At 47.5% G+C, this 23,307-nt stretch overlaps 1 protein-coding gene and 1 long non-coding RNA gene across 7 annotated transcripts in view; one reads left to right on the top strand and one right to left on the bottom strand.

Annotated features, from left to right (window-relative positions):
- LOC134927192 (transient receptor potential channel pyrexia-like) overlaps positions 1-23,307 on the top strand; it is a 513,867-nt gene that overhangs the window by 487,398 nt on the left and 3,162 nt on the right. For all 6 annotated transcript variants that reach the window (XM_063921321.1, XM_063921322.1, XM_063921323.1 and 3 more), the window contains 2 exons: positions 9,524-9,584; positions 13,626-13,750. In XM_063921321.1, the coding sequence (XP_063777391.1) occupies positions 9,524-9,584; positions 13,626-13,750 (186 nt within the window). The remainder of the gene's footprint in view (positions 1-9,523; positions 9,585-13,625; positions 13,751-23,307) is intronic.
- The window catches only part of LOC134927194 (uncharacterized), a 132,118-nt gene that overhangs the window by 94,551 nt on the left and 14,260 nt on the right, over positions 1-23,307 (bottom strand). The window lies entirely within an intron of this gene.

Raw genomic sequence — 23,307 nt, forward strand, 5'->3', positions numbered from 1 at the left:
CAGCTCTGGGTCCCATAGCAGCTGCACTCCCTGCAGCTATGGTAGCTACACCCTGTATATAACACATGTAACTGTGACAGGGAAGGTGGCCCCTCTCAGCTCTGGGTCCCATAGCAGCTGCACTACCTGCACCTATGGTAGCTACACCCTGTATATAACACATGTAACTGTGACAGGGAAGGTGGCCCCTTTCAGCTCTGGGCCCCATAGCAGCTGCACTCCCTGCACCTATGGTAGCTACTCCCTTGTGCAGTATATAACACATGTAACTCTGACAGGGAAGGTGGCCCCTTTCAGCTCTGGGCCCCATAGCAGCTGCACTCCCTGCACCTATGGTAGCTACTCCCTTGTGCAGTATATAACACATGTAACTCTGACAGGGAAGGTGGCCCCTCTCAGCTCTTGACCCCATAGCAGCTGCACCTATGGTAGCTACATCCGACGATAATAACAACAGTGCAGAACAGAGCATCGGCAAATTACCTCTGTTGTCCTTTTTGCTTCTCATCATCACATTGTCATTAAATATTTCTCATTTAATAAATAAATTCACTTTACATTCAGGACTACTGTATGTGTGGTAAGGAATGAGGGTAGGCACAGTGGCTCAGGCAGATTTACTGTTGTGAGCTGGAGAGATTGTGTTAATCCAACTTTAAAGCTTTTTAAGGAAGGAAGCTATCCGTTCGAACACAGTAGTGTGAAATCAAAGATGACTCAGTGAATACTAGGAAATCAATTGTGTCAAACGTCACAGAGATCTAAGAGAATAAATAATTCATATTGAACGTCTTGGAGCCATTGAAAAACATCTACTGTATGTCTTGAAAATAAAAAATTCCAGCCAAGTTAGTTTTACATCTGTTTGTTTGTTTGTTTGTTGACACAAATTAGGAACATTAGGAAATGCATAACACAGGATGTACCCTTGCCATGCTAAGGAGATGTCTTTCATTTATTTAGTTGCTTATATGGCACACACACATTCCATAGCGCATTACAAAGGTCACTCATATCAATCCCTGCCCCAGTACAGCTCTATATTCCCCACCACATGTAAACACAATTATACACTAGAGACAATTTTTGTCATAATCCAGTTAACCTTCCAGTATGTTTTTGGATTGTGGGAGGGAACCCGCAAAAACACGGGGAGAATATACAAACTCTTCAAAGTTAGGGTCTTGGTGGGATTCAAACCCAAGACCTCAGTGCTGTGGGACAGTAATTCTGACCATCTGCTGTGCTGCTGATGCATGAAACGGATGAATTCTAAGAAAACACTAATACAAGGAAATATGTTACGTTTAAAAACGTTCAAAAGTAAAAGCTTTGTCCTGCTGTGATGATCGTGTTACAATGCTTTCCTGGAAGTTAGGGAAGTACTGTATGGTTCCATATATCTATGCAGAGCTGCGGTGAGCAGGTGTTTGCAGGGGATCGGAGGGAGATAAGGAGCAGCTTCCAGCGCTGGGCACACCCCTGACAAGGTGGCTACGGTAAGTGCCCTATGTCACACAGACACACCCCTCCATGATGTAGTTGTAGGCCTTGTCTCCAAGTTTCCTCTCAAGAGCAGGACACCTTGCCTGACTTCCAAGGAAAATGTGTGCCCCATTCTCCTCTTTGTCATCTGGGGCCCGTCTAGCTGTGCCTCGTCTATAAAGCTAAACAAAAGAAAAGCCATGACAAAGCAACCCAAGAAAACCAACAAAAACCCGCACAGCCACACATCCAAAACTAGGGTAGATGGGCAAGAACACGGAACAGAAAAAGAGGAAGAGTCCTCCCACAACCATATTACTTATCCATTATACATACCTAGCTGATAGGCTACCATAAAACCCCAGAGCGTCAATCGTGTCTAAAACATATCACCAGCTAAACCGCATTAAAGCAATACATTAATCCCCAAACCTAGGCACTTATGTGCCTTCAAGCTTAACCAGTGCTCAGTTATCTCCCAAACTGGATGGGAGAGTGCTGAGGTTCCTGCAGAACTGATTGACCAAACTGAAGGTCCTCAGAGGCCAAAGTATCGAACTTGTAGAACTTAGCAAACGTGTTCAACCCTAACCAAGTAGCTGCACGGAAGAACCCACCAACCTAGTAGAGTGGGCATGTACTCTAGGAACTAGCAATCCTGCCGTAGAATAAGCAAGTTGGATAGTAAGCCTGATCCAGTGGTTGGATGTGCAGAATACCCTTCAAGAACATCTGAACCTCAGGGAGGGAAGCCAATTGCTTCTGCATGAAATCTGGACTTTCAAGGAGCCCAAACGTAGGCCCTTTTGAGAATTCTTGGGATCAATGGAAGAAGTGGGAACACGTAAACCATCTGGTAGACCCATGGAGTCACAAGAGCGTCCACCGCTACTGCTTGTGGGTCCCTCCACCTGGAACAATACCACTTTAGCTTGTTGAGACGAGAGGCCATCATGTCTATCTGTGGAATCCCCCACCGACGCGTTAAGGACTCAAACACCTGCGGGTGAAGGCCCCACTCTCCTGGGTGGAGATCGTGTCTGCTGAGGAAGACCGCTTCCCAGTTGTCCACTCCCGGAATGAAAATTGCCAACAATACCACCGCGTGTCTTTCTGCCCAGAGGAGAATTCTTGTTACCTCTGACATTGCTGCTCTGCTCTTTGTTCCGCCCTGTCGGTTTATGTACGTTACTGCCGTCACATTGTCCGACTGAACCTGAATTGCGTGATCTTGAAGAAGATGTGCTGCCTGTAGAAGGGTGTTGTATATGGCCCTTAGTTCCAGTACATTGATTGGAAGAATGGCTTCCTGACTTGACTGTTTTCCTTGGAACCTTTTCCCCTGGGTGACAGCTCCCCAACCTCTGAGGCTTGCGTCTGTAGTCAGCAGAATCCAATTTTGAATCCCGAACCTTCGACCCTCGGTCAGGTGAGAAGTCTGAAGCCACCACAGAAGATAAATCCTGGCTTTTTGCGACAGACGTATCCTCTGGTGCATATGAAGATGCGATCCAGACCATTTATGCAACAGATCCAGCTGGAAGGGCCTCACATGAAACCTTCCGTACTGCACCTCCTCGTAAGAGGTGACCATCTTCCCCAGAAGGCGAATCCAGAGATGCACCGAAATCCGGGTTGACTTGAGAACATCACGCACCATCGACTGGACTACCAACGCCTTTTCCAGTGGAAGGAATACCTTCTGTACCTCCGTATCCAGGATCATCCCCAGGAACAGAAGCCTCCATGTTGGCTCCAGGTGGGATTTGAGCAGGTTGAGAATCCACCCGTGATCCTGGAGTAGCCGGGTTGAGAGGACAATGCTGTCCAACAACCTCTCCTTGGAAGGTGCTTTGATCAGCAGGTCGTCCAGGTACGGTATTATGGTCACTCCCTGCTTGTGGAGGAGAAACATAATTTCTGCCATTACCTTGGTAAATGCCCTCGGTGCCGTGGAGAGGCCAAATGGCAGTGCCTGGAACTGGAAGTGACAGTTCTATACTGCAAACCTTAGATAAGCCTGATGAGGTGGCCAAATCGGAATATGAAGGTACGCATCCTTGATGTCCAGAGACACCAGAAATTCCCCTTCCTCCAGACCTGAGATCACCGCTCTCAGAGACTCCATCTTGAACTTGAACACCTGCAAGTACAGGTTCAGTGATTTGAGGTTTAAGATGGGCCTTACCGAACCATCCGGTTTCGGAACCAGAAACAGGTTGGAGTAATAACCCTTGGTTTGTAGTGGAGGTGGAACTGGGACAATGACCTGAGACTGTACCAGTTTTTGAATGGCTGCCTGTACAGTCATACTTGCTTCTGGAGAAGCTGTTAAGCAGGATTTGAAGAATCTGTGAGGTGGGAGTTCCTGAAACTCCAGTCTGTATCCCTGGGTGACAAGGTTGTGACCCGGGGATCCTGGCAAGATGCTGCCCAAATGTGACTGAAACAACAGAACCGGGCTCCCATCTGCCTGTCTTCCAGGCAGTGCGGTCCACCGTCATGCTGAAGGCTTTGAGGAAGCAGATCCGGAGGTCTGTTCCTGAGAACCTGCAGCTCCTGGTTTTCTGGGTTTACCCTTATTGCCTTTGAATGCTGTAGAAGAACCCCTGGGTTTGTTTTTAAATTTCACTGTCCAAAAGGACTGCAGAGTTGGAGCAGGGTAGGTTTTCCTAGCTAGGGGTGCTGCGGAAGGCAGGTATGTAGACTTACCCGCCGTAACCTTGGATATCCACTTATTGTCAGGGCTGAGTGTTTTTGTGAATCCGTTAACCCTGGACCAACCAAAGGTGTAGGTGCTGGGGTATGATGAAAGCAGGGAGGACGAAGAAAGTTCCGTTTCATATATTTATTAAAGGCAACAATTCCAGTAAGGAGTTAAATGACAAATTATTAATCACTATATATATATATATATATATATATATATATATAAATACTGACGTATTGCAAAGAATGGTATAATGATAAGCAGGAACAGTCTTAAAGATGCATTGAGGAAATGTTCATAGAACTGAGTTTTTAAACAGTCTTGTGAATGAATGACAAGTTATCCAAACGAAGCAATGATTGGTGCCAAACTGTAAGGAGTGTTAACTGGATATTGCAGACATAAAAGAATAACTGTGGAGACCTGTACTGAAGCTTAAAGATTAAACTGAAAGGCTGTGAAGAATTGTCCTTGATTGCAGCAATAATGAAAATACAATGCTGAATGAGTTACTTGCGAGTTCAGAAGATAACACAGCACTGTGAAACTGCAGCAGACGACAATGGTGATGAATGGGTTAAGTTTAGAGCTGAACAAACCAACACCTGAATTTAGTGGAATCCTCCAAAGGCTGTGTGATTGAAGCAGGCTGACAGGGTAACCTCTTGCAAGACTCTGGAAATCCACTTGTTTGCCACTGGGAGAGCGATTAACTGACATCACAGCAGGGAGTTTGGTGGATCTTTTGCAGTGAAGGCTGCAGGCAGACCTCTGGGAGCGGAGGCGATATCTGGACCACGGGAATCACACGGGAATGCACGGAAAGAGCACAGAGCTAGGGCATAGAGTAGATACAACAAAGCCCTGGCTCAGAGTAACATAATCCCAGCCTACTTAAAGGCAGCACAAGCACGGGATTGGCTAACACTTACCCACAGGTGTTTCACAAGTGCTCTCTGGTGCTCATTTGGTCTCCAACATGGCCGCCTCCTATACTGCAGACACACAGCGGTGCCTTTGGCCATTTGGTCCCCGCACTCCCAGCTCCCAGAACCTGCATCACCTGTGCCACTGACCACGCCGCGTCCCCACACGGCCGCACAGCACCGCGAGCAACCGCACCGGCAACGGATGGACCCCAGAACCCGCAGAGGTGAGAGATCGGTTCATGACACTTATCCATTTCATCTCTAAAAAGAGCCTCACCTGTGAATGGTAGGCTTCCCACGCCTTTCCTGGAATCCGCAGTCCGCTGGCGCAGCCACAAGCCCCTGCGTGCTGATACTGCCATGGCAGTGGTGCGTGCGTTGAGTAATCCAATTTCCTTTATGGCCTCCACCATAAAGTTAGCAGAGTCCTGAATATGCTGTAGGAGTAAAATTATTTCCCCCCCCTGGGTAAGGAATCAAATTAGTCAATTAGGTTACCTGACCACTTAGCAATGGCCCTAGTGATCCATGCACAAGCAATAGTGGGACTCTGGGCCACCCCCACAGCAGTCTATAGAGATTTGAGAGTGGTCTCAATCTTGCGGTCAGCCGTATCCTTTAAGGATGCTGCCCCAGGAACAGGTAAGACTATCTTACGTGACAACCTAGACACCGATGCGTCCACAAACGGTGGGTTTTCCCATTTCTTTCTATCTTCCAGAGGAAAGACAAAAGATGTAATCAGTCTTTTAGGGATCTGAAACTTTTTATCAGGATTAGCCCAAGTTTCCTTAAATAGGGCATTCAGTTCCTTGTATGCAGGAAAAGTTGTTGAGGATTCATTTTTTACATTCAAATAAGATTTCTCCTCTACCTCCTCCACCCTGTCAGGAATGTGCAGGACATTTCTGATAGCTTTTATCAGAGCCTGTATACCCTGTGACAGGACAGCATCCCCCCCAGTTGCATCTACCTCAGATGCAACTGGGGGGGATGATGTATCGTCATTAGTATCAGCCTGCATGAGCTGGGCCAGAGTACGCTTTTGTGGGCAAATGGCGGGGACCTGAGATGCTGGCATGGGAACTGAATCTCTATTGATCAGGTCATACATAGACTGTCTTAAGAATTGCATGTCTTTTTCAGTATGGGATAATTTTGTAGAAATAGTAGATATCATCGCCTTAATGGAATCTAACCATGGGGGTTCAGCCCCACTGGCCTGAGAATGTGCACTATCCTGGGTACAGGGTAGTGAGTCTCCTGGGGAGGACAGACACTTTGCTGTGCAGGAAACGCAGTCCCTGAACATGGCAATACATTTATACACACAGAAGGTGAAACACAGATTTAACCCACACAGAGCCCGCAGGGAGATACAGAAGCCCGAGCCAGCCACACAGCGCCCTTTTAATTTAAGTAAAACTCAGCTGGGTCGCAAACTAAGCACCTAAATAGGGCTTAGTATTCTAACACTGCTTCCCCCCCTTACTAAGACCCCCTGGTACCGCTGAGGAGACGTGGAGTCCTTGTGGAGGAGCTGCGCTTCCCTGTGTCAGTACAAGCTGCAGAGGGAAAACGGCGCTGGTGAGCTGCTGGATCCGCTCATAGTGAAGTCCCGCCCCTGTAATGGCGCACGGCTTCCCGCATTTTTTATACTGGCCTGAGGACTTTTTGTGACTAACAGAGGGTTAAAACCCTCTATTAGGTAAGTGGCCAGATCTGGGTTTCATTGGTGGCTCAGCGCGCCTGTCTCTCAGCACGGACACATCCAAGTGTATCACCTTACTGAGCCCCCGGAGCGCAGCCTGCAGCAGTGCTGCGCTCCTACCATTGTGCCATTCCCGCCGGCGACACGCTAACCAGGTCGCCGACGCTGTACTCATCACTCTTCTATCTGCTGGAGCTTCCCTAAGCATGATCGGATCCTCCGGACACATTTCTAAACTGAGTCTGGTAGGACGAGCAGAGAGGGAGGAGCCAGCGCACACTATTGATTTCTTAAAGTGCCCAAGGCTCCTAGTGGACCCGTCTATACCCCATGGTACTAATGTGGACCCCAGTATCCTCTAGGACGTAAGAGAAATTGGGTTATTGGTAACTATGGAACTGCAACCAGAACAAATGTGGATGGAGTAAGCCTTGCTGCTGCTTACTTCGAAGTACCAGTGATGCTCAGATATGATAATGCCCCAGGAGGCATCTGGTATAAGTGAATGTCTTCTGCATGCATGTGTGATCCAGTGCTGCGTCCGAGGTGCAGCAACAGATCACCTGCGACTCCATCATCGGACTGACTGACCTGTGGGGTCACGCAAGCCGCCCGCCGCAGCTCTTGCCGAGAGGTCAGTAAATCTCCGTCAGAAGAATCTGGCCTCTGCACTTCCTCAAATCGAATCACTAGGGGCCAAATGTAATAGAGTGAGAGTTTCAGAAAGTGAGAGATTTGGTAAGGTTTTGCAGTTTTTTTTTAAAGTGGCAATCATTTACACTGCAAAACTAGATTGATCTTGCTGTGTAAATGATTGCCACTTTAAAAAAACCCTGCAAAACCTTACCAAATCTCTCACTTTCTGAAACTCTCACTCTATTACATTTGGCCCTTGGTATCTACAGCCATTCTGCTTATGATGACGCTGGACCCGAAACATCGGTACTTAGCGACATGGCCAGGAAGTACGTCGGGACCTGAATCAAGCCAATGTGACTACAATTTCTGAATGTTAAGAAGGAGGAAGAGTTGGGAGAACATGGAGACAGTTATTTTAATGCTTTACTTGTCAGATAACAAAAAAACCCCACTAGAATTCAATGCAAGCATTACTATTAAATAATGTCTAAACTGTACAGATCACATTGCTGCATAGGTTCTGAAACTCAGCCCGCAGGACCCGGCCCGAACACTGCATGTTTTCTAGGTCTCCTCAAAGAATCGCATGTGAAATAATTAGCTCCTGTGGATCTTTTTAAATTTGTCAGTGGTGAATGAGCACACCTGTGCACCTGCTGGGTGACCTGGAAACCGTGAACTGTCCTAAGGAAATAGTTTGAGAACCATTGCATCAGTGCAACTGCTATATATCCCAATAGCACCCGTGATTTTCGTTTTGCAAAGACAGCAGAGCAAAATAATTATGCTGTGAGAGGGTTTCATTATGTTATTAATGGGAGCAGGTCATGATGACATCTGGGGCAGAGGGGTGTTTGGAGATACTTTGAGACATGTGAAGAGATGTATGATGTGTAGTCTTTTTAATGGCTTTATTTGTTAGTAGAAGTATTTTATATTGGATTCTGTCAAAAAAACACCAACCAGTAGCCAAGTCTAGCTGCTGCCGTAAAATGTCATAAATATGGAATTAATGGAAAGACGGAGCGCCACACGGGCTCCACATAGCCGGCTCATCTCCCTCCATCATACATCACCAGGCTGCCCGTCTTTAGTCTCTTATAAATAGCTTGTATTGTCAGTGCCTTTTTCAATTAAAGATGTGCTGTGTATACCAACATACTGATCTCTGTGCTGCAAATTTGCAGGGGTCTGCGATCAGATAGCCGCCGCCCTGTGCAAGTGTGCAAATGCACGTGTACGCCGCGCAAAAACTTCACCAGACAGCGGACATCTTCAAATCCGTTCGCAACTCACTCACTATCGGATGATTTTTCCAGTCCATGCATAGCCCAGGACTTAAGGGCACCATACACTACCGCGACATGTCAGATGGACATGTCGCGGGCGATCACCCCTGGCAGCCTCCCGGGGGGGCAGGATCGCCCACGATACATCGCATGCTGTCCTTTTGCATACCGATGTATCTTGTGCGATCCCACCTGCGGGGTTGGACATGATTGAATGTGCAGCACATTCAATCTGGAGGATCCGATCTGATGCTCACGGGAACAAGCATCGGATCGGAAACGCCTCCAAAATGCCCGATTTCATCCGATATATCGGGCCGAATGCCCGAAATCGGATTTTAGCGCTCTAATGTATGGGGCCCTTTACTCCTACAGTGCGATAGAATCAGGCTGATCGGGGCCGGAGCGGACGTCACACACCCGTTCTGAAAACGCTTGGGAACGCCTGTGTTTTTCCAGGCACTCCCAGAAAACGGCCAGTTACCACCCACAAACGTCCTCTACCTGTCAATCACCTTGCAATCGAAATTTTTGCACCATCCTGTTGCTGTTTGGTGTCGCGCCTGTGTCATTTGATAATCACCCGCTGTATGATTTCGCACAACGGCGTTCAGGTCTGAATCGGGCCCTATGACATAATATTACATTTCTGCAACATTTAACCAGCCTTTTATTTAGTATTTACTCAGATATTATAGGGGAGATATAATCCTAAACTACTGACACTGTACTTAGATGTGTTTTCTGCATCTATCCCCAGGTGACCCCCCTACATCAGTGTTGGGGGAAATGCAGACCGGCGGCAACATGTCACTGGACACGTGAGTATTAATCCATTATTACTAAATACAACTCCTAAATCTACCAGGATTAGGATTGGGGGGAGTGGGGTTCTGGTATGGTGCTACAGGGAGGGTTAGGATGTAGGGGAGGGAGAGGGGTTTGACGGTGCAGGGAATAGTTAGGAATAGTGGAGAGCTACTTACCGGAATGCTCCATAGACGACAGCTGTACCGGAACTAATCCTCACATGACCACAGGGATCTGGAAAAAGATGATGGAGACGCTGCATGCAGCCGCCGGGACACGGTACTACACCCTTAGACCACCTGCAGCCGCCAGGACACGGTACTACACCCTTAGACCACCTGCAGCCGCCAGGACACGGTACTACACCCTTAGACCACCTGTAGCCGCCAGGACACGGTACTACACCCTTAGACCACCTGCAGCCGCCGGGACACGGTACTACACCCTTAGACCACCTGCAGCCGCCGGGACACGGTACTACACCCTTAGACCACCTGCAGCCGCCGGGACACGGTACTACACCCTTAGACCACCTGCAGCCGCCGGGACACGGTACTACACCCTTAGACCACCTGCAGCCGCCGGGACACGGTACTACACCCTTAGACCACCTGCAGCCGCCGGGACACGGTACTACACCCTTAGACCACCTGCAGCCGCCGGGACACGGTACTACATCCTTAGACCACCAGGGATAGTTTGAGACAGTTCATCATGGATGAATGTCGACATACAGATGGAGCCCTGCTCATCTATCCCTTTAATAGGATTAATTGAGCCAGGGCAGTCGGACTTAATGCCCTGCTGTAATGACTTAATCCCCTGATGTATTGTTCTCTTTGTATCGTAATGCAGCTGAGAACAATAGATGAAAGGCTTATGCTAATAAGCCATGATGCACCATGGCACAGCAGAGAAAGCTAGATGAGATAGGCTCCATCTGTAGGGGGCATATTCAGTATGGATTGCTCATGCGATCCTCAGCGCAGTTTCCTGATAATCGGGGAACTGCACAGGACTCATTCTGCACAGGCAGAGGCGTTCGGTGGGTGAGGGGATGGAGGGCGGCTGTTGTTGCCGGAAATGGGAGCGTGTTGCGAGCCCACGGACTGCGTCGTGATATGCAGTTTCCTTGGCCTTGCAAGCCACCCTGCGATAGCCAGCCTGAGTGAGCTGAGGCAGTCGCGATGTTGATCCCAGGCTGCGGAACGGTCACATCGCTGAGATCGCAAATGCAGCATTGCTAAGGATCGTATTTGCAAAGCTGCCTGCTTTACAAATGCAACCCATGCTGAATTAGCCCCATAGTCACTCAACTTACCCGGCATTCTGTGTGTCGACGGTTCGGCCATGATGACATTCTCATGTCAACATTACTGTCTACCATTCATACCCAAACTGAAAAGTACCTCTTCAATGTAATAAGGTAAACCGTGTCTTTAAGCCTCACTGACTTTGGTGAACACTGATGTACAGCGGCCGTATTCCACATCCTTCTAATAAACATAGCACAATGGAGTAAGGGAGATTGGTGTTCTAGAACTGTGCCGGAGCGAGAGGAGCAGCCAGGGCACCGTATACAGAACTCTGCTCTCAGGCACATCTGGAGTTATAGCACAGAGCTGTCGTGTTGTAGAATCATGCCTCGGGCTACAGTGAAATGAGGGGCACATGCCAAACACCCCCATCCTGGATTTTTGCGGGGGGAGGGATGCATTTGGCAGATGTTTTATTACATAGATTAGTAAAACACATAATTGTGCATTTGTATATACACGTTTCCTGTGACTGGGGATAAAGTAATATATTTACATACAGCGCAATGATCTCAGCACTTGTTTGGGTGCCGCTCTGTAAACAGAAGGTCCTGACTGAAAGACTTGTTTAGTCTGTCGCACATGTGTCCTTAGAGGAAACCTGAAGCGTTCTTCTGCATTGGAATCATTGGGGTTGAAACAGATAAACCATATGATCATGTATTTAGCCATATTTGATAAGGATTATTGGGGCAGATGTATTAACCTGGAGAAGGCATAAGGAAGTGATAAACCAGTGATATGTGCAAGGGGATAAAGGCAGCAGCCAATCAGATCCTAACTGTTAATTTACATATTGGAGCTGATTGGCTGGTGCGTTTATCACCTTGCATTTATCACTGGTTTATCACTTCCTTATGCCTTCTTCAGGTTAATACATCTGCCCCATTGTTTGACGTTTAATAAGTATCATAGTTGCCGCCTTCAGTGGTGGCAGTTATTTTGTCAGATTACACAATAGTGGTCTATTTACTAAGCTTTGGATAGAGATAAAGGGATCCGGTCTTTAGGTTGACAGCAATCAGGTCGACCACTATTGGTCATCATGCATTAGGTCGACGTGAGCTTTTCACTTTTTTTTTTCTTAATTTTTTACCTTAGTCATACTTTATGATCCAAGTGGACTACGACTGGGAATAGTAACCTGTGCCAAGCGCAGCGAGGCACCTTTCGTTTGCAATGCAAGGGGACGCGGGGCACTAAATGGGGTTCCCGGTCACTTTACAAAGAAAACGTCAAAAAAAGTGAAAAACTCACGTCAACCTTTTTCCTTGTCGACCTATTTCAGGTGTAGACCTAGTCACTGTCGGCCTAATGACTGTCGACTTAGTTACTGTCGACCCTATGATCCACACCCGAGATAAAGTGGATGGAGATAAAGTACCAGCCAATCAGCTCATAACTGTCATTTTTCAAACCCAGCCTGTAACGTGGCAGTTAGGAGCTGATTGGATGGTACTTTATCACCGTCCACTTTATCTCCATCCAAAGGCTTAGTAAATAGACCGTAGTCTTTAGAGCTCAACACCACTAGTGTTCGGGCTGTCACACGGTAGAATATGGTGATTGCTTGTTCATTATTGTCAGACCTCGGTATTCAGTCTAGATGTACAGTAGCTGGTAACTGGGTGCGGGGACTGAATCAGTTTGGAGGAGACGGGTCAGGTGAGCTGAGATCTGGTACACTAGCGGACAGGGAAGTCTAAAATCAGAAGCCAGAAGAGTCAGGGCGACCTGATGTTATTAAAGTGCCAAATCAAGGAGTAAGACAGAAATCCAACAAGTCTAGGAGCTAGGATATCTATGGTAACCTAATTCTCTGAAAGTATATAGGTGGTCATTCCGAGTTGTTCGCTCGCGAACTGCTGTTACCAGCATTGCACACGCTAGGCCGCCGCCCCCTGGGAGTGTATCTTAGCTTAGCAGAATTGCGAACGAAAGATTAGCAGAATTGCTACTAAATAATTCCTTGCAGTTTCTGAGTAGCTCCAGACCTACTCCTAGATTGCGATCACCTCAGTCCGTTTAGTTCCTGGTTTGACATCACAAACACGCCCTGCGTTTGGCCAGCCACTCCCCCGTTTCTCCAGACACTCCCGCGTTTTTGCCTGACACGCCTGCGTTTTTTAGCACACTCCCGGAAAACGCTCAGTTACCACCCAGACACGCCCCTTTCCTGTCAATCACTCACCGATCAGCAGTGCGACTGAAAAGCGCCGCACGAACAACAGCAAAAATGCTAAGTTTTTAGTTAAATAACTTAGCGCATGCGCGCTGCGTACCATGCGCATGCGCATTTAGCAGCAAATCGCAGCATAGCGAAAATCGGCAGCGAGCGAACAACTCGGAATGACCCCCATAGAGTGTTACATAAATTGACTTGCAGGCAGGCCTACAAGGTGAGCGGTCAGCTGATATTTGGTCCCAAGAATCTGGGGGTGATGATCTCCCATTGCTTTAGGCAGCCCGGGGTGGTGGAGAAAAGGGCAGGTAGCAAGTGCCAAATCTAGGTCCTGTAAGTGAAAGACGGAATCAGTTTCCGGCATGTGATAACTACGAAACAGTGACATCACTGAGGCACAGAGTGATGTCAGCAGAGCCATCTAATTAGGAAATGTTATTGACAGAACATATACATTAGTTCCTCCTCTCCATTATATTGGGAAGAGGAGTAAAGAACACCTACCTGTACATGCACTGCTCATAGGTATAATATGTCCTTTCTTTCACCATTAGGGAAGACTATTCAAGAATGGGACTTACAACGCTTCACTCATCAGGACAGCTGTATAGTGACCCTGAATCTCATCATACAGTGGGAATTATTGGAAGATCTAGAGATCAGTTATCACACAGCAATGGTAAGTTCCTCTGGAAAGTAGAATTAACTACGTCCTAGCTTGGTTTCCCAAACTGTTTATTATTTTTCTTTTAAGTATTTTTATTAAATCATTTCATCCCAGTACAAAGAAACATATTAACATAACCATGCAGAAAATAGAAAACAGTTCAATATTCATTAGTGTCCATGACTACAACAAGGCAAGTAATGAATTCAAATGAGGAACATAAAACCGTCTTTAGCTAGAAAAGTAATTGTAATAACATGGAAAGTAAAGGAGAAAGGAGCTATGATCGGGCACCAGAGGGGGAGGACAGCGTCCACTTCTGAAACATTCAATACCCATACCACAAAGCATCTTTGGGAGACTCCGGTATTTACACCTTAAACCCTATGGAGAGGATGTTGATATAGCTTTCTCCTTATCCAGTGTGGTCTCTAGCCAATCCATATTGAATCTATAGAACAGTTTTTCCTTAGGAAGCCCTAAAGTAGGTGGAGCAGGGTTAACCCAGGTTTTCAATACTCCTTCTGCACCAGTGATGAAAATAGGTTTTTAATTACCTACCGGTAAATCCTTTTCTCGTAGTCCGTAGAGGATGCTGGGGTCCACATTAGTACCATTGGGTATAGACGGGTCCACTAGGAGCCACTGGCACTTTAAGCGTTTGAGAGTGTGGGCTGGCTCCTCCCTCTATGCCCCACCTACCAGACTCAGTCTAGAAACTGTCCCCGAGGAGACGAACAAGAACAAGAAGGATTTTACACAGATAGTGGCGAGATTCACACCAGCTCACACATAACAACAGAAAACCAAGCTAACCCGCTTGAATCAAGTCAGCAACGGCTGAACAACATTACTGAACCAAGTAACAAAACAGTACTAAACCAAGAATTAAGCAGTACTGAACAAAGTAACCACTGCAGGATCACGAAGCGCTGGGCAGGCGCCCAGCATACTCTACGGGCTACGAGAAAAGTATTTACCGGTAGGTAATTAAAATCCTATTTTCTCTTACGTCCTAAAGGATGCTGGGGTCCACATTAGTACCATGGGGATGTACCAAAGCTCCCAGAACGGGAGGGAGAGTGCGGAGGTTCCTGCAGAACTGATTGACCAAACTTCAGGTCCCCAGCGACCAAGGTATCGAACTTGTAGAACTTTGCAAACGTGTTCGACCCTGACCCAGTAGCCACTCGGCAAAGCTGTAAAGCCGAGACACCACGGGCAGCCGCCCAGGAAGAACCAACCTTACGAATAGAGTGGGCCTTAACAGACGTAGGACACGGCAATCCTGCCGTAGAATACGCATGCTGGACAGTGAACCTGATCCAGCGAGAGATCGTCTGCTCAGAAGCAGGACACCCAAGTTTCTTGGGATCATACAGGACAAACAGCGAGTCCGATTTTCTGTGACGAGTAGTCCTCTTCACATAGATTTACAGAGCCCTTACAACATCCAAGGACTTTGATGAAATTGAGGAGTCAGTAGCAACTGGCACCATAAAAGGTTGGTTGATATGAAATGCCGACAAAACCTTCAGAATGAACTGCTGACGTGTCTGGAGCTCAGCTCTATCTTCATGGAAGATCAAGTAGGGGCTCTTACATGACAAAACCCCAAGCTCCGACACACGTCTAGCAGAGGCTAAGGCCAACAAAGTGACAGCCTTCCATGTGAGAAACTTGACCTCAACCTCCTGTAGAGGCTCGAACCAATCCGATTGGAGAAACTGCAGCACCACGTTAAGATCCCATTGTGCCGTAGGCGGCACAAAGGGAGGCTGGATGTGCAGAACCCCTTTCAAAAGGTCTGAACCTCCGGGAGGGAAGCCAACTGTTTCTGGAAGAAAATGGATAGTGCCGAAATATGAACCTTTACGAATCCCTACCTCAGGCCCATATCCACACCTGCTTGCAGGAAGAGGAGAAACCGTCCCAGTTGAAACTCCACCGTAGGAAAATTCTTGGACTCACACCAAGATACATATTTTTCCCAAATACGATGGTAATGTTTAGACGTTACTCCTTTCCTAACCTGTATCAGGGTAGGAATAACCTTGTTTGGAATGCCCTTCCGAGCTAATCTCCCGAAGAGGAAGAGCCCTTGGCTCTTCTATCAGTAGATCCAGAAGTTCCGCGTACCAAGCCCTTCCTGGCCAGTCCGGAGCAATGAGGATCGCCTGAACTCTTGTTCTCCATATGAGTTTTAGAACTCTTGGAATGAGTGGAAGTGGAGGAAACACGTACACCGACTGGGTCACCCACGGAGTCACTAGAGCATCCACCACCACGGCTTGCGGGTCCCTCGACCTGGAACAATACCGCCGAGAGGCCATCATGTCTATTTGAGATACACCCCAAAGATCTGTTACCTCCGCGAATACCTCCGGATGGAGTCCCCACTCTCCTGGATGGAGACCATGTCTGCTGATGAAGTCCGCTTCCCAGTTGTCTACTCCCGGAATGAAGATTGCTGACAGCGCCAACGCGTGTTTTTCTGCCCAGAGGATGATTCTTGTTACCTCTGACATATCAGCTCTGCTCTTCGTTCCGCTCTGTCGGTTTATGTAAGCAACTGTCGTTACATAGTCCGACTGCACTTGAATGGCTCGATCTCGCAGAAGATTGGCCGCTTGGAGAAGACCATTGTAGATGGCTCTTAGTTCCTGAATGTTTAGTGGTAGGCTGGTAGTGGTAGGCTGGATTCCAGGCTTGACCACCTTCCTTGGAATGTTTCCCCCTGAGTGACTGCGCCCCAGCTCCGGAGACTTGCATCCATGGTTAGAAGGATCCAGTCCTGAATCCCAAACCTGCAGCCCTCCAGAAGGTGAGGTAGTTGTAGCCACCAGAGGAATGAAATCCTGGCTTTGATATGAAGAATCGGTGAGGCGGGAGTTTTGAAACTCCAGTCTGTACCCCTGGGACACAATATCCTATACCCAGGGATCCAGGCCGGATGACACCCAGACGTGGCTGAAACGTCTGAGTCTCACACCCACCAGCCCGTCCTCCAGGCTTTGAGATCCACCGTCATGCTGAGGATCTTGAGGAACCATAAGCAGGTCTCCGGTCCTGGGAGCCTGCGGGTGCAGGCTTTGTTGGATTTTGCCCGACCACCTCTAAAGAAAGTGGTCGAAAGCTTGAGCTTTTTTGTGTTAGCGGTCCGAAAGGACTGCTGCACAGCTGAAGAAAACAGTTTCTTCGTAGAAGGAGTAGCAGAGGGAAGGAAAGGTGACTTACCCGCGGTTGCCATGAAAACCACGCATCCAGCGCTTCCCCAAATAGAGCTTGACCTGTGTAGGGTAGGTTCTCCACACTTCTCCTGGATTCCGCGTCTGCAGACCATTGGCGTAGCCATAGTCCCCTGCAAGCTGATACCGACATGGAGGATTTTCGTGCAGTCAGCGTACCCAGGTCTTTCATGGATTCTCTAGTAATGTGCCTGACCACCTTACTATGGCTTTAGAAATCCATGCACAGGCAATAGTGGGCCTTAAGGCCACTCCTGAAGCAGTGTATATGGATTTGAGCGTAGTGTCAATCTGACGATCAGCTGGTTCTTTCAACGCGGTAGAACCAGGGACAGGTAAAACCACCTTTGTAGACAGTCTGGAGACAGATGCGTCAACAATTGGTGGGTTTTCCCATTTGTTTTCTTATCTTCCTCAGGGAAGGGAAAAGCAGCCAGAACTCTTTTTGGGATCTGGAATTTTTTCTCAGAGTTTTCCCAGGATTTTTCAAATATAGCGTATTATTCTTTAGACACGGGAAAGGTTAGCGAGGCTTTCTTATTGTCAGTGAAGTAAGCCTCCTCAACCTGCTCAGGTGTAATGTCATTAATGTTTAACACATCTCTAATGGCCTCAATCATGAGCTGCACCCCCTTTGCAAGGGATGCCGTCCCCCTCAGCACGTCCCCATCACCGTCTGCTTTATCAGAATCGGTATCTGTGTCATCTTGCATAATTTGGGCAAGTGCACGTTTCTGTGGGAACATACTAGGGGATTCTGCAGGAATAGGGACAGAGCCTGACCAAACTGCCATAGACTTCTTCAACACCTGAGTTTCAGTCTCAGACAGTATTAGCTACCCTAGTAGAGATCTGATAGATCATTCATTTGATAGAAGTTAATCACTCAGGTTCAACAATAGGGATCTGAGACAAAGCATTACAATCCTGTGTACATGGAATGGATCCCTCCTGAGAGGAAACATCTTCTGCAGCACATGACACAGAGTCAGACACAGTTTCCCCCCAAGTATGCCACAGAGACGCAGAGATTGGAGCCAACCCACACACACACAGTGCTTTTTGAGGTAGAACTAATGAAACTACCAGCGCTGTCTGCGTACCTTAATAGACTACACAGCCTCCCCCCTCCCTTCCACAACCCCCTGGTACCGTACAAGATAGCTGGAGTTGACTTGGAGGGAAAGCTCTCCTTGTCAGCGCTTCTGCAGGCAGGAAAATGGCGCTCAACGCTGCTGGGTCCGCTCTGAGGAGAAGCTCCACCCCCTTTCATATCGCTGCTTCCCGCTCTCCTGTAGTTTATACTGGCCTGAGGACTTGTGCTGGCAGCGATCCTGGGACCCTGGCAGGCTTGCTGGACAGTGTAGGGTGTAGGCGCTGGCTCAGGGCACCCCTCACAGCGCCGTACTATGTACCACTGAGCCCCTGGAGCGCAGTTAGTACTGAGCTCCCTACCCTGTTGCCGCCATCTTCACACCGGCTTGAGCGTGGCATGGGAGAGATGCGGGAGTGTCAGGGAAAGCGGCTGCATTCTCAGATGCACAGCCTTCTCCACAGGGGTCACAGTCAGATGGAGACGCTGCACCTGCCATAATCAGGTATGGCAGGTGCATAAAATGATGCGCCGATGGTGGCGTGTCACGAATCACCAGCAGTGTTACAGCATGCAGAGCAAAGAAAGTGGGCGTGTCGGGGCTTGCACATTCAGGCGTACAGTAGTACACAAGGGGGAGGCTGCATATTATCCCAGCCGCGACTCGGCAACAGGCGCTAGAGCAGCCGCAGCCGCCCCCAACTCTGGATCAGGCCCTCGGCGTTCTGTAATCTGACGTGATGTCTGTTGTAGTTTGCGCTATGTATAGATATATCCAGTATTTCCTGTCGCTGCTATAGTCTCGCGGTATATCTCCGAAAGCTTACGCTGCAACTCATTTCCACATTTCTCACTGGCTTTCCAAAAAATTACGGCAAACTCAGCGTGTGCAAACTACTGTGATCTTCCATCATTTTATATTCTAATTTAATGTAAACCCATTGCTTTTGTGAATAGTTATTTTTTTTTGGCATGTCATTTTAATTGGGATACGGTCATTAGGTCGACACAGCTTAAATCGTCAGTCACTAGGTCGACCACTGAAGGTCGACATGCATTAGGTTGACATGTACTAGGTCGACAGGTCAAAAGGTCGACATGAGTTTTTCACTCCCCCCCCCCATTTTTTGGACTTGTTCATACTTGACGATCCACGTGGACTAGAATTGGGAACGGTAACCTGTGCCGAGCGCAGCGGTAGTGGAGCGAGGCACCTTGCCAATGCGAGGGGACACGGTGCACTAATTGGGGTTCTCCTTCACTTTACGAAGAAAACGACGCAAAAAAAAGGCCAAAAACCCATGTCGACCTTTTGACCTGTCGACCTAGTACATGTCGGCCTGATGACCATGTCGACCTAAAGACCCTGTTGACCCAATGCATGTCGACCTTCCGTAGTCGACCTAGTGACTGTCGACCTAAGTTGAGTCGACCCAACGACCCATACCCTTTTCATTTGAGGAATTGTATATGCTGTATTTTGCCTAAATTGCTGAAGACTACACAGAGCCTTCGGTGCCTTTACTTCCCTCAGGGTTTGTGGTCGGAGGGGGTTATTCAGAGTTGTTAGTAAACCAAAAAAGCACACTAATGGGCAAAACCATGTGCAGGGCAGGAGGGGGGATGTAACATGTGCAGAAAGAGTTAGATTTGGGTAGGGTGTGTTCAAACTGAAATCTAAATTGCAGTGTAAAAATAAAGCAGCCAGTATTTACCCTGCACAGAAACAATATAACCCACCCAAATCTAACTCTCTCTGCACATGTTACATCTGCCACACCTGCAGTGCAGCATGGTTTTGCCCAATTGCTAACGTTTTTGGTTTGCTAACAGCTCTGAATAACCCCCCAAGTGTGGTAGCCTGCAAGCTGTGGGCCGTGCTTAGATTGGGCTCATGTATCCCTGAGATTTAGTGCAGCAATTTTTTTATTTAGTCACTGGTTTGGCCTTTAAAAAAGTTGTTGCTTCAAATATTGATGTTGCCTTAAATATTGATGGTGCATCGCCCAAATCTACCAATCACTTGCAGGCTGCTACATTTGGGCATTTGTGTGTGTTTGCTGCACAGTATGAGATAATCAGTACAAGAAGAAGAACTGTTGTTTGTTTGCCTAAACCTTTAAGTGCTTTACTGCTGTTGATTCTGAGTCGCACACAAACTGGCTGTGGTTGCAGGTAGCCGGGAAGCCTGATTTTCTACCTTATATTAATGTAGGATTTCATTTAGATATTGCAGGGGACTGTGCATCTGCAATTGGTAAGCCGCATCGCCCATTCATTTTATGTCAGCTGCTGCAATTGTCATTATTATTATCAGTACATGCACCAGCCCTATGCTGAATGCAAGAAATCCACCAGAAACAGGCTTCCCCTACCCGTACACACGGAGATTTAGATACTCCCATGACACTCCCACAAGATAGGAAGGTTCCGTGCGATCATATTGTCACAGATCAGTTCCTACCCTGAAACGCGCAATTTCAGGGAGAGATATATTTGCCCCAGTTCTGTCTGACTTGCATAACAATTATTTTACAGGGGGGCTATAGGAACCAGTGGGCCCTTAATGCCCCGCATGCTGGTACTTGTTGTCCTCCAAGTACCAGCATGTTGGGGAGACTTGCTGGGACCGGTAGTCCCTCTTGTAAAAGACAATAGTTTTTAACAACTCTAAAGTAATGGACTATCGACTCAGGACCCATAGCCCAGGGGTGCCGGGGATAGCCCCAGGCTTCAGGCCTGGCCTTAGGTGTCTGAGGGGGACAGGGGACCAATATATGCTTATATTGTCCCCTGTCTGTGGCATTACCTCCCTGGTTAGTGGAGCCTGGTGCTGATTTAAAAAAATTAGAGGGATCCCTACATCTTTCCCCCCCCCCATCTTTTTTAAACCAGGACCGGTCCAAGAGCCCCGTGCTGGTTCTTAAAATACAGGGGGACCTCACACATTTTTTCCCCTGTATGTTTTGAACCATGTTTTGGACCAGCTCAAAGAGCCCGGGGCTGGTTAAGCTTAGGGAAAAGGGGACCCCATGCACTTTTTATTCCATTTTTTTAACAATTTTTACACATTTTGACAGAGAAGCACTGCACAGATCTCAGGGATGTGTTTGCAGAAGCTATTCTAGGTAAATTCCTGTGTTTCGGTGTTGTCTAAGGAAATTACATCCGAGTTTGGCCAGCGGTGTACTTGATCGTATGTGCCTGTACTTCTATCTGAGCTTATACTCCTGTGTTGGTTCTTTACTAGATTTCCATGATTGAAAAAATGCCCAAACACTCCAACTTGGGCAAACACGGACATTAGAAAATTTACTCCCTAGAGTCAACTACAGCAAGTAGCTTCATTAGTGCTCTATCTAAAGCCCAGTGGTCCCAGCCCCTGTGCCCACAGACAAAACACATCACATCCAAACAGAGCGGATCCTGACATACACGGTTTAGTCAGAGGCATCTACATTGTTAATAATTATCATTTACAAAACAAAAATATTGCATTTCACAGCACATATCCTGTTTGGAAACCCTGGTGCAATCCCAACCCACCTCTCCTCCCCCAAAAAAATGATTTTGCACTGTCCTTTGTGGGCTTGCAGGTCCAGATGTAAAAATTCCAACATCCCTTCACTAATTTCACCTTTCTTTTCTCCTAAAATCCAGTCTCACATTCAGCAAACTATGGACCCTATTCAGTAAGAATTGCCGTTTCTGCTGAGTAGCAGTTCCTGCTATCAAATAGTTGCCTCCCAGATATTGAGAAAAAAACACCCAAGTGGTCATCGCTGACATCAGAGGCACTCCTTAAAAACGCCTTGGCACGCCTGCGGTTTTTCAGACACACCCAGAAAATGACAGGTTTCCGCCCAGAAATGCTGGCTTCCTGTTAGTCAAACAGTGGCTGCATTGCGATCACAATGTGTACGCATTTTCTGTTGCTATTTTTACTCGCGCGTGTTAGTAGAGATGCACAGGAGAGTTGGATCTGCTGGTGGCTAAGCATGTAACAACAGTGAGCAGCATGGTGCACTGAGATCCTGTAAATCAGACATGTCCAAACTGCAGCCCTCCAGCTGTTGTGAAACTACATATCCCAGCATGCCCTGACACAGTTTTGCTGTCAGAGAATACTAAAGCTGTGTCAGAGCATGCTGGGATGTGTAGTTTCTCAACGGCTGGAGGGCCACAGTTTGGACATGCCTGCTGTAAACCATACTTCCCAACTGTCCAGATTTCAGCGGGACAGTCCCGCTATTCGGACACTGTCCCGCTGTCCAACCTGCTGGTCGCAGTGTCCCGCAGGTGGGGGGGAAGGTGGGAAGAGCCTGTGAACACCACTGCTCTGCCCTGCAAAGCAGCTGGTGATCACTGAATAGATGCCATGCACACAACATCTAACAGTTCGGGGAGGTGAGCCGGGGGCTGCCCAGCTGTTCAGGGAGAGCTAGGCGTGCCCCCCAAATGACGACATGCTGCGAGGCCCGTCCCATTCCACCAGAGGCTCCACCACCTTTTCAGGTCCCGCATAGAACACTTCTAAAGTTGGGAGGTATGTGTAAACTACTGATTCAAAACCCTAATGAGATCACCAGCTAGACAGCTGCCATACTTCTGGTTCTAGACTGGTTTGAGATGTGACTTTGGAAAGATGCACACAAAGGGCTGCTTGCAAGTCACATGCAAACTGACTGTAGTTGTGAGCAACCTAATTTAGAACTTTATGGAAATTTGAGATTACGTTCAGCTAATGGGATGGTCAGTGCTACTGCTAGTGGGAAGCATTGATTTTACGGCAATCACCATATTTGTCACCATTAGTATCTTCACTTGCCCTAGCCCCATGCCAGATGCAAGATATGCGCCAGAAACAGACCTCCCTTCCCTGTACACATGACTCACACGGAACGGTCATAAAATCGTACTTTCAAACCTGTTTCATGCACTGATTTATTCATCACTTACCTGTCCCGCAGGTCAGGTTTTCTAGTTGTATTGTGGAGCTGATACATGGATGCCGCCATGTTGGATCTTATCAGCTGACCGCATCTCCTCCAGTCAGAATACTTCCTTACCTCAGCTGACTCTGGCAGCCAATCTGTAACCTACAGCTCCTATTTAAACTGGAGATGTGCACCGACCCTTTGGTTTTAAATTCATTTAAATTTAATTAAAATAATTAATTATTTAATTAATCATGTTTAATTAATGAAAATTTAATTTATGAAATTTAT

Source organism: Pseudophryne corroboree, chromosome 5, assembly GCF_028390025.1.
Source record: "Pseudophryne corroboree isolate aPseCor3 chromosome 5, aPseCor3.hap2, whole genome shotgun sequence".
Lineage (NCBI taxonomy): Eukaryota > Metazoa > Chordata > Amphibia > Anura > Myobatrachidae > Pseudophryne > Pseudophryne corroboree.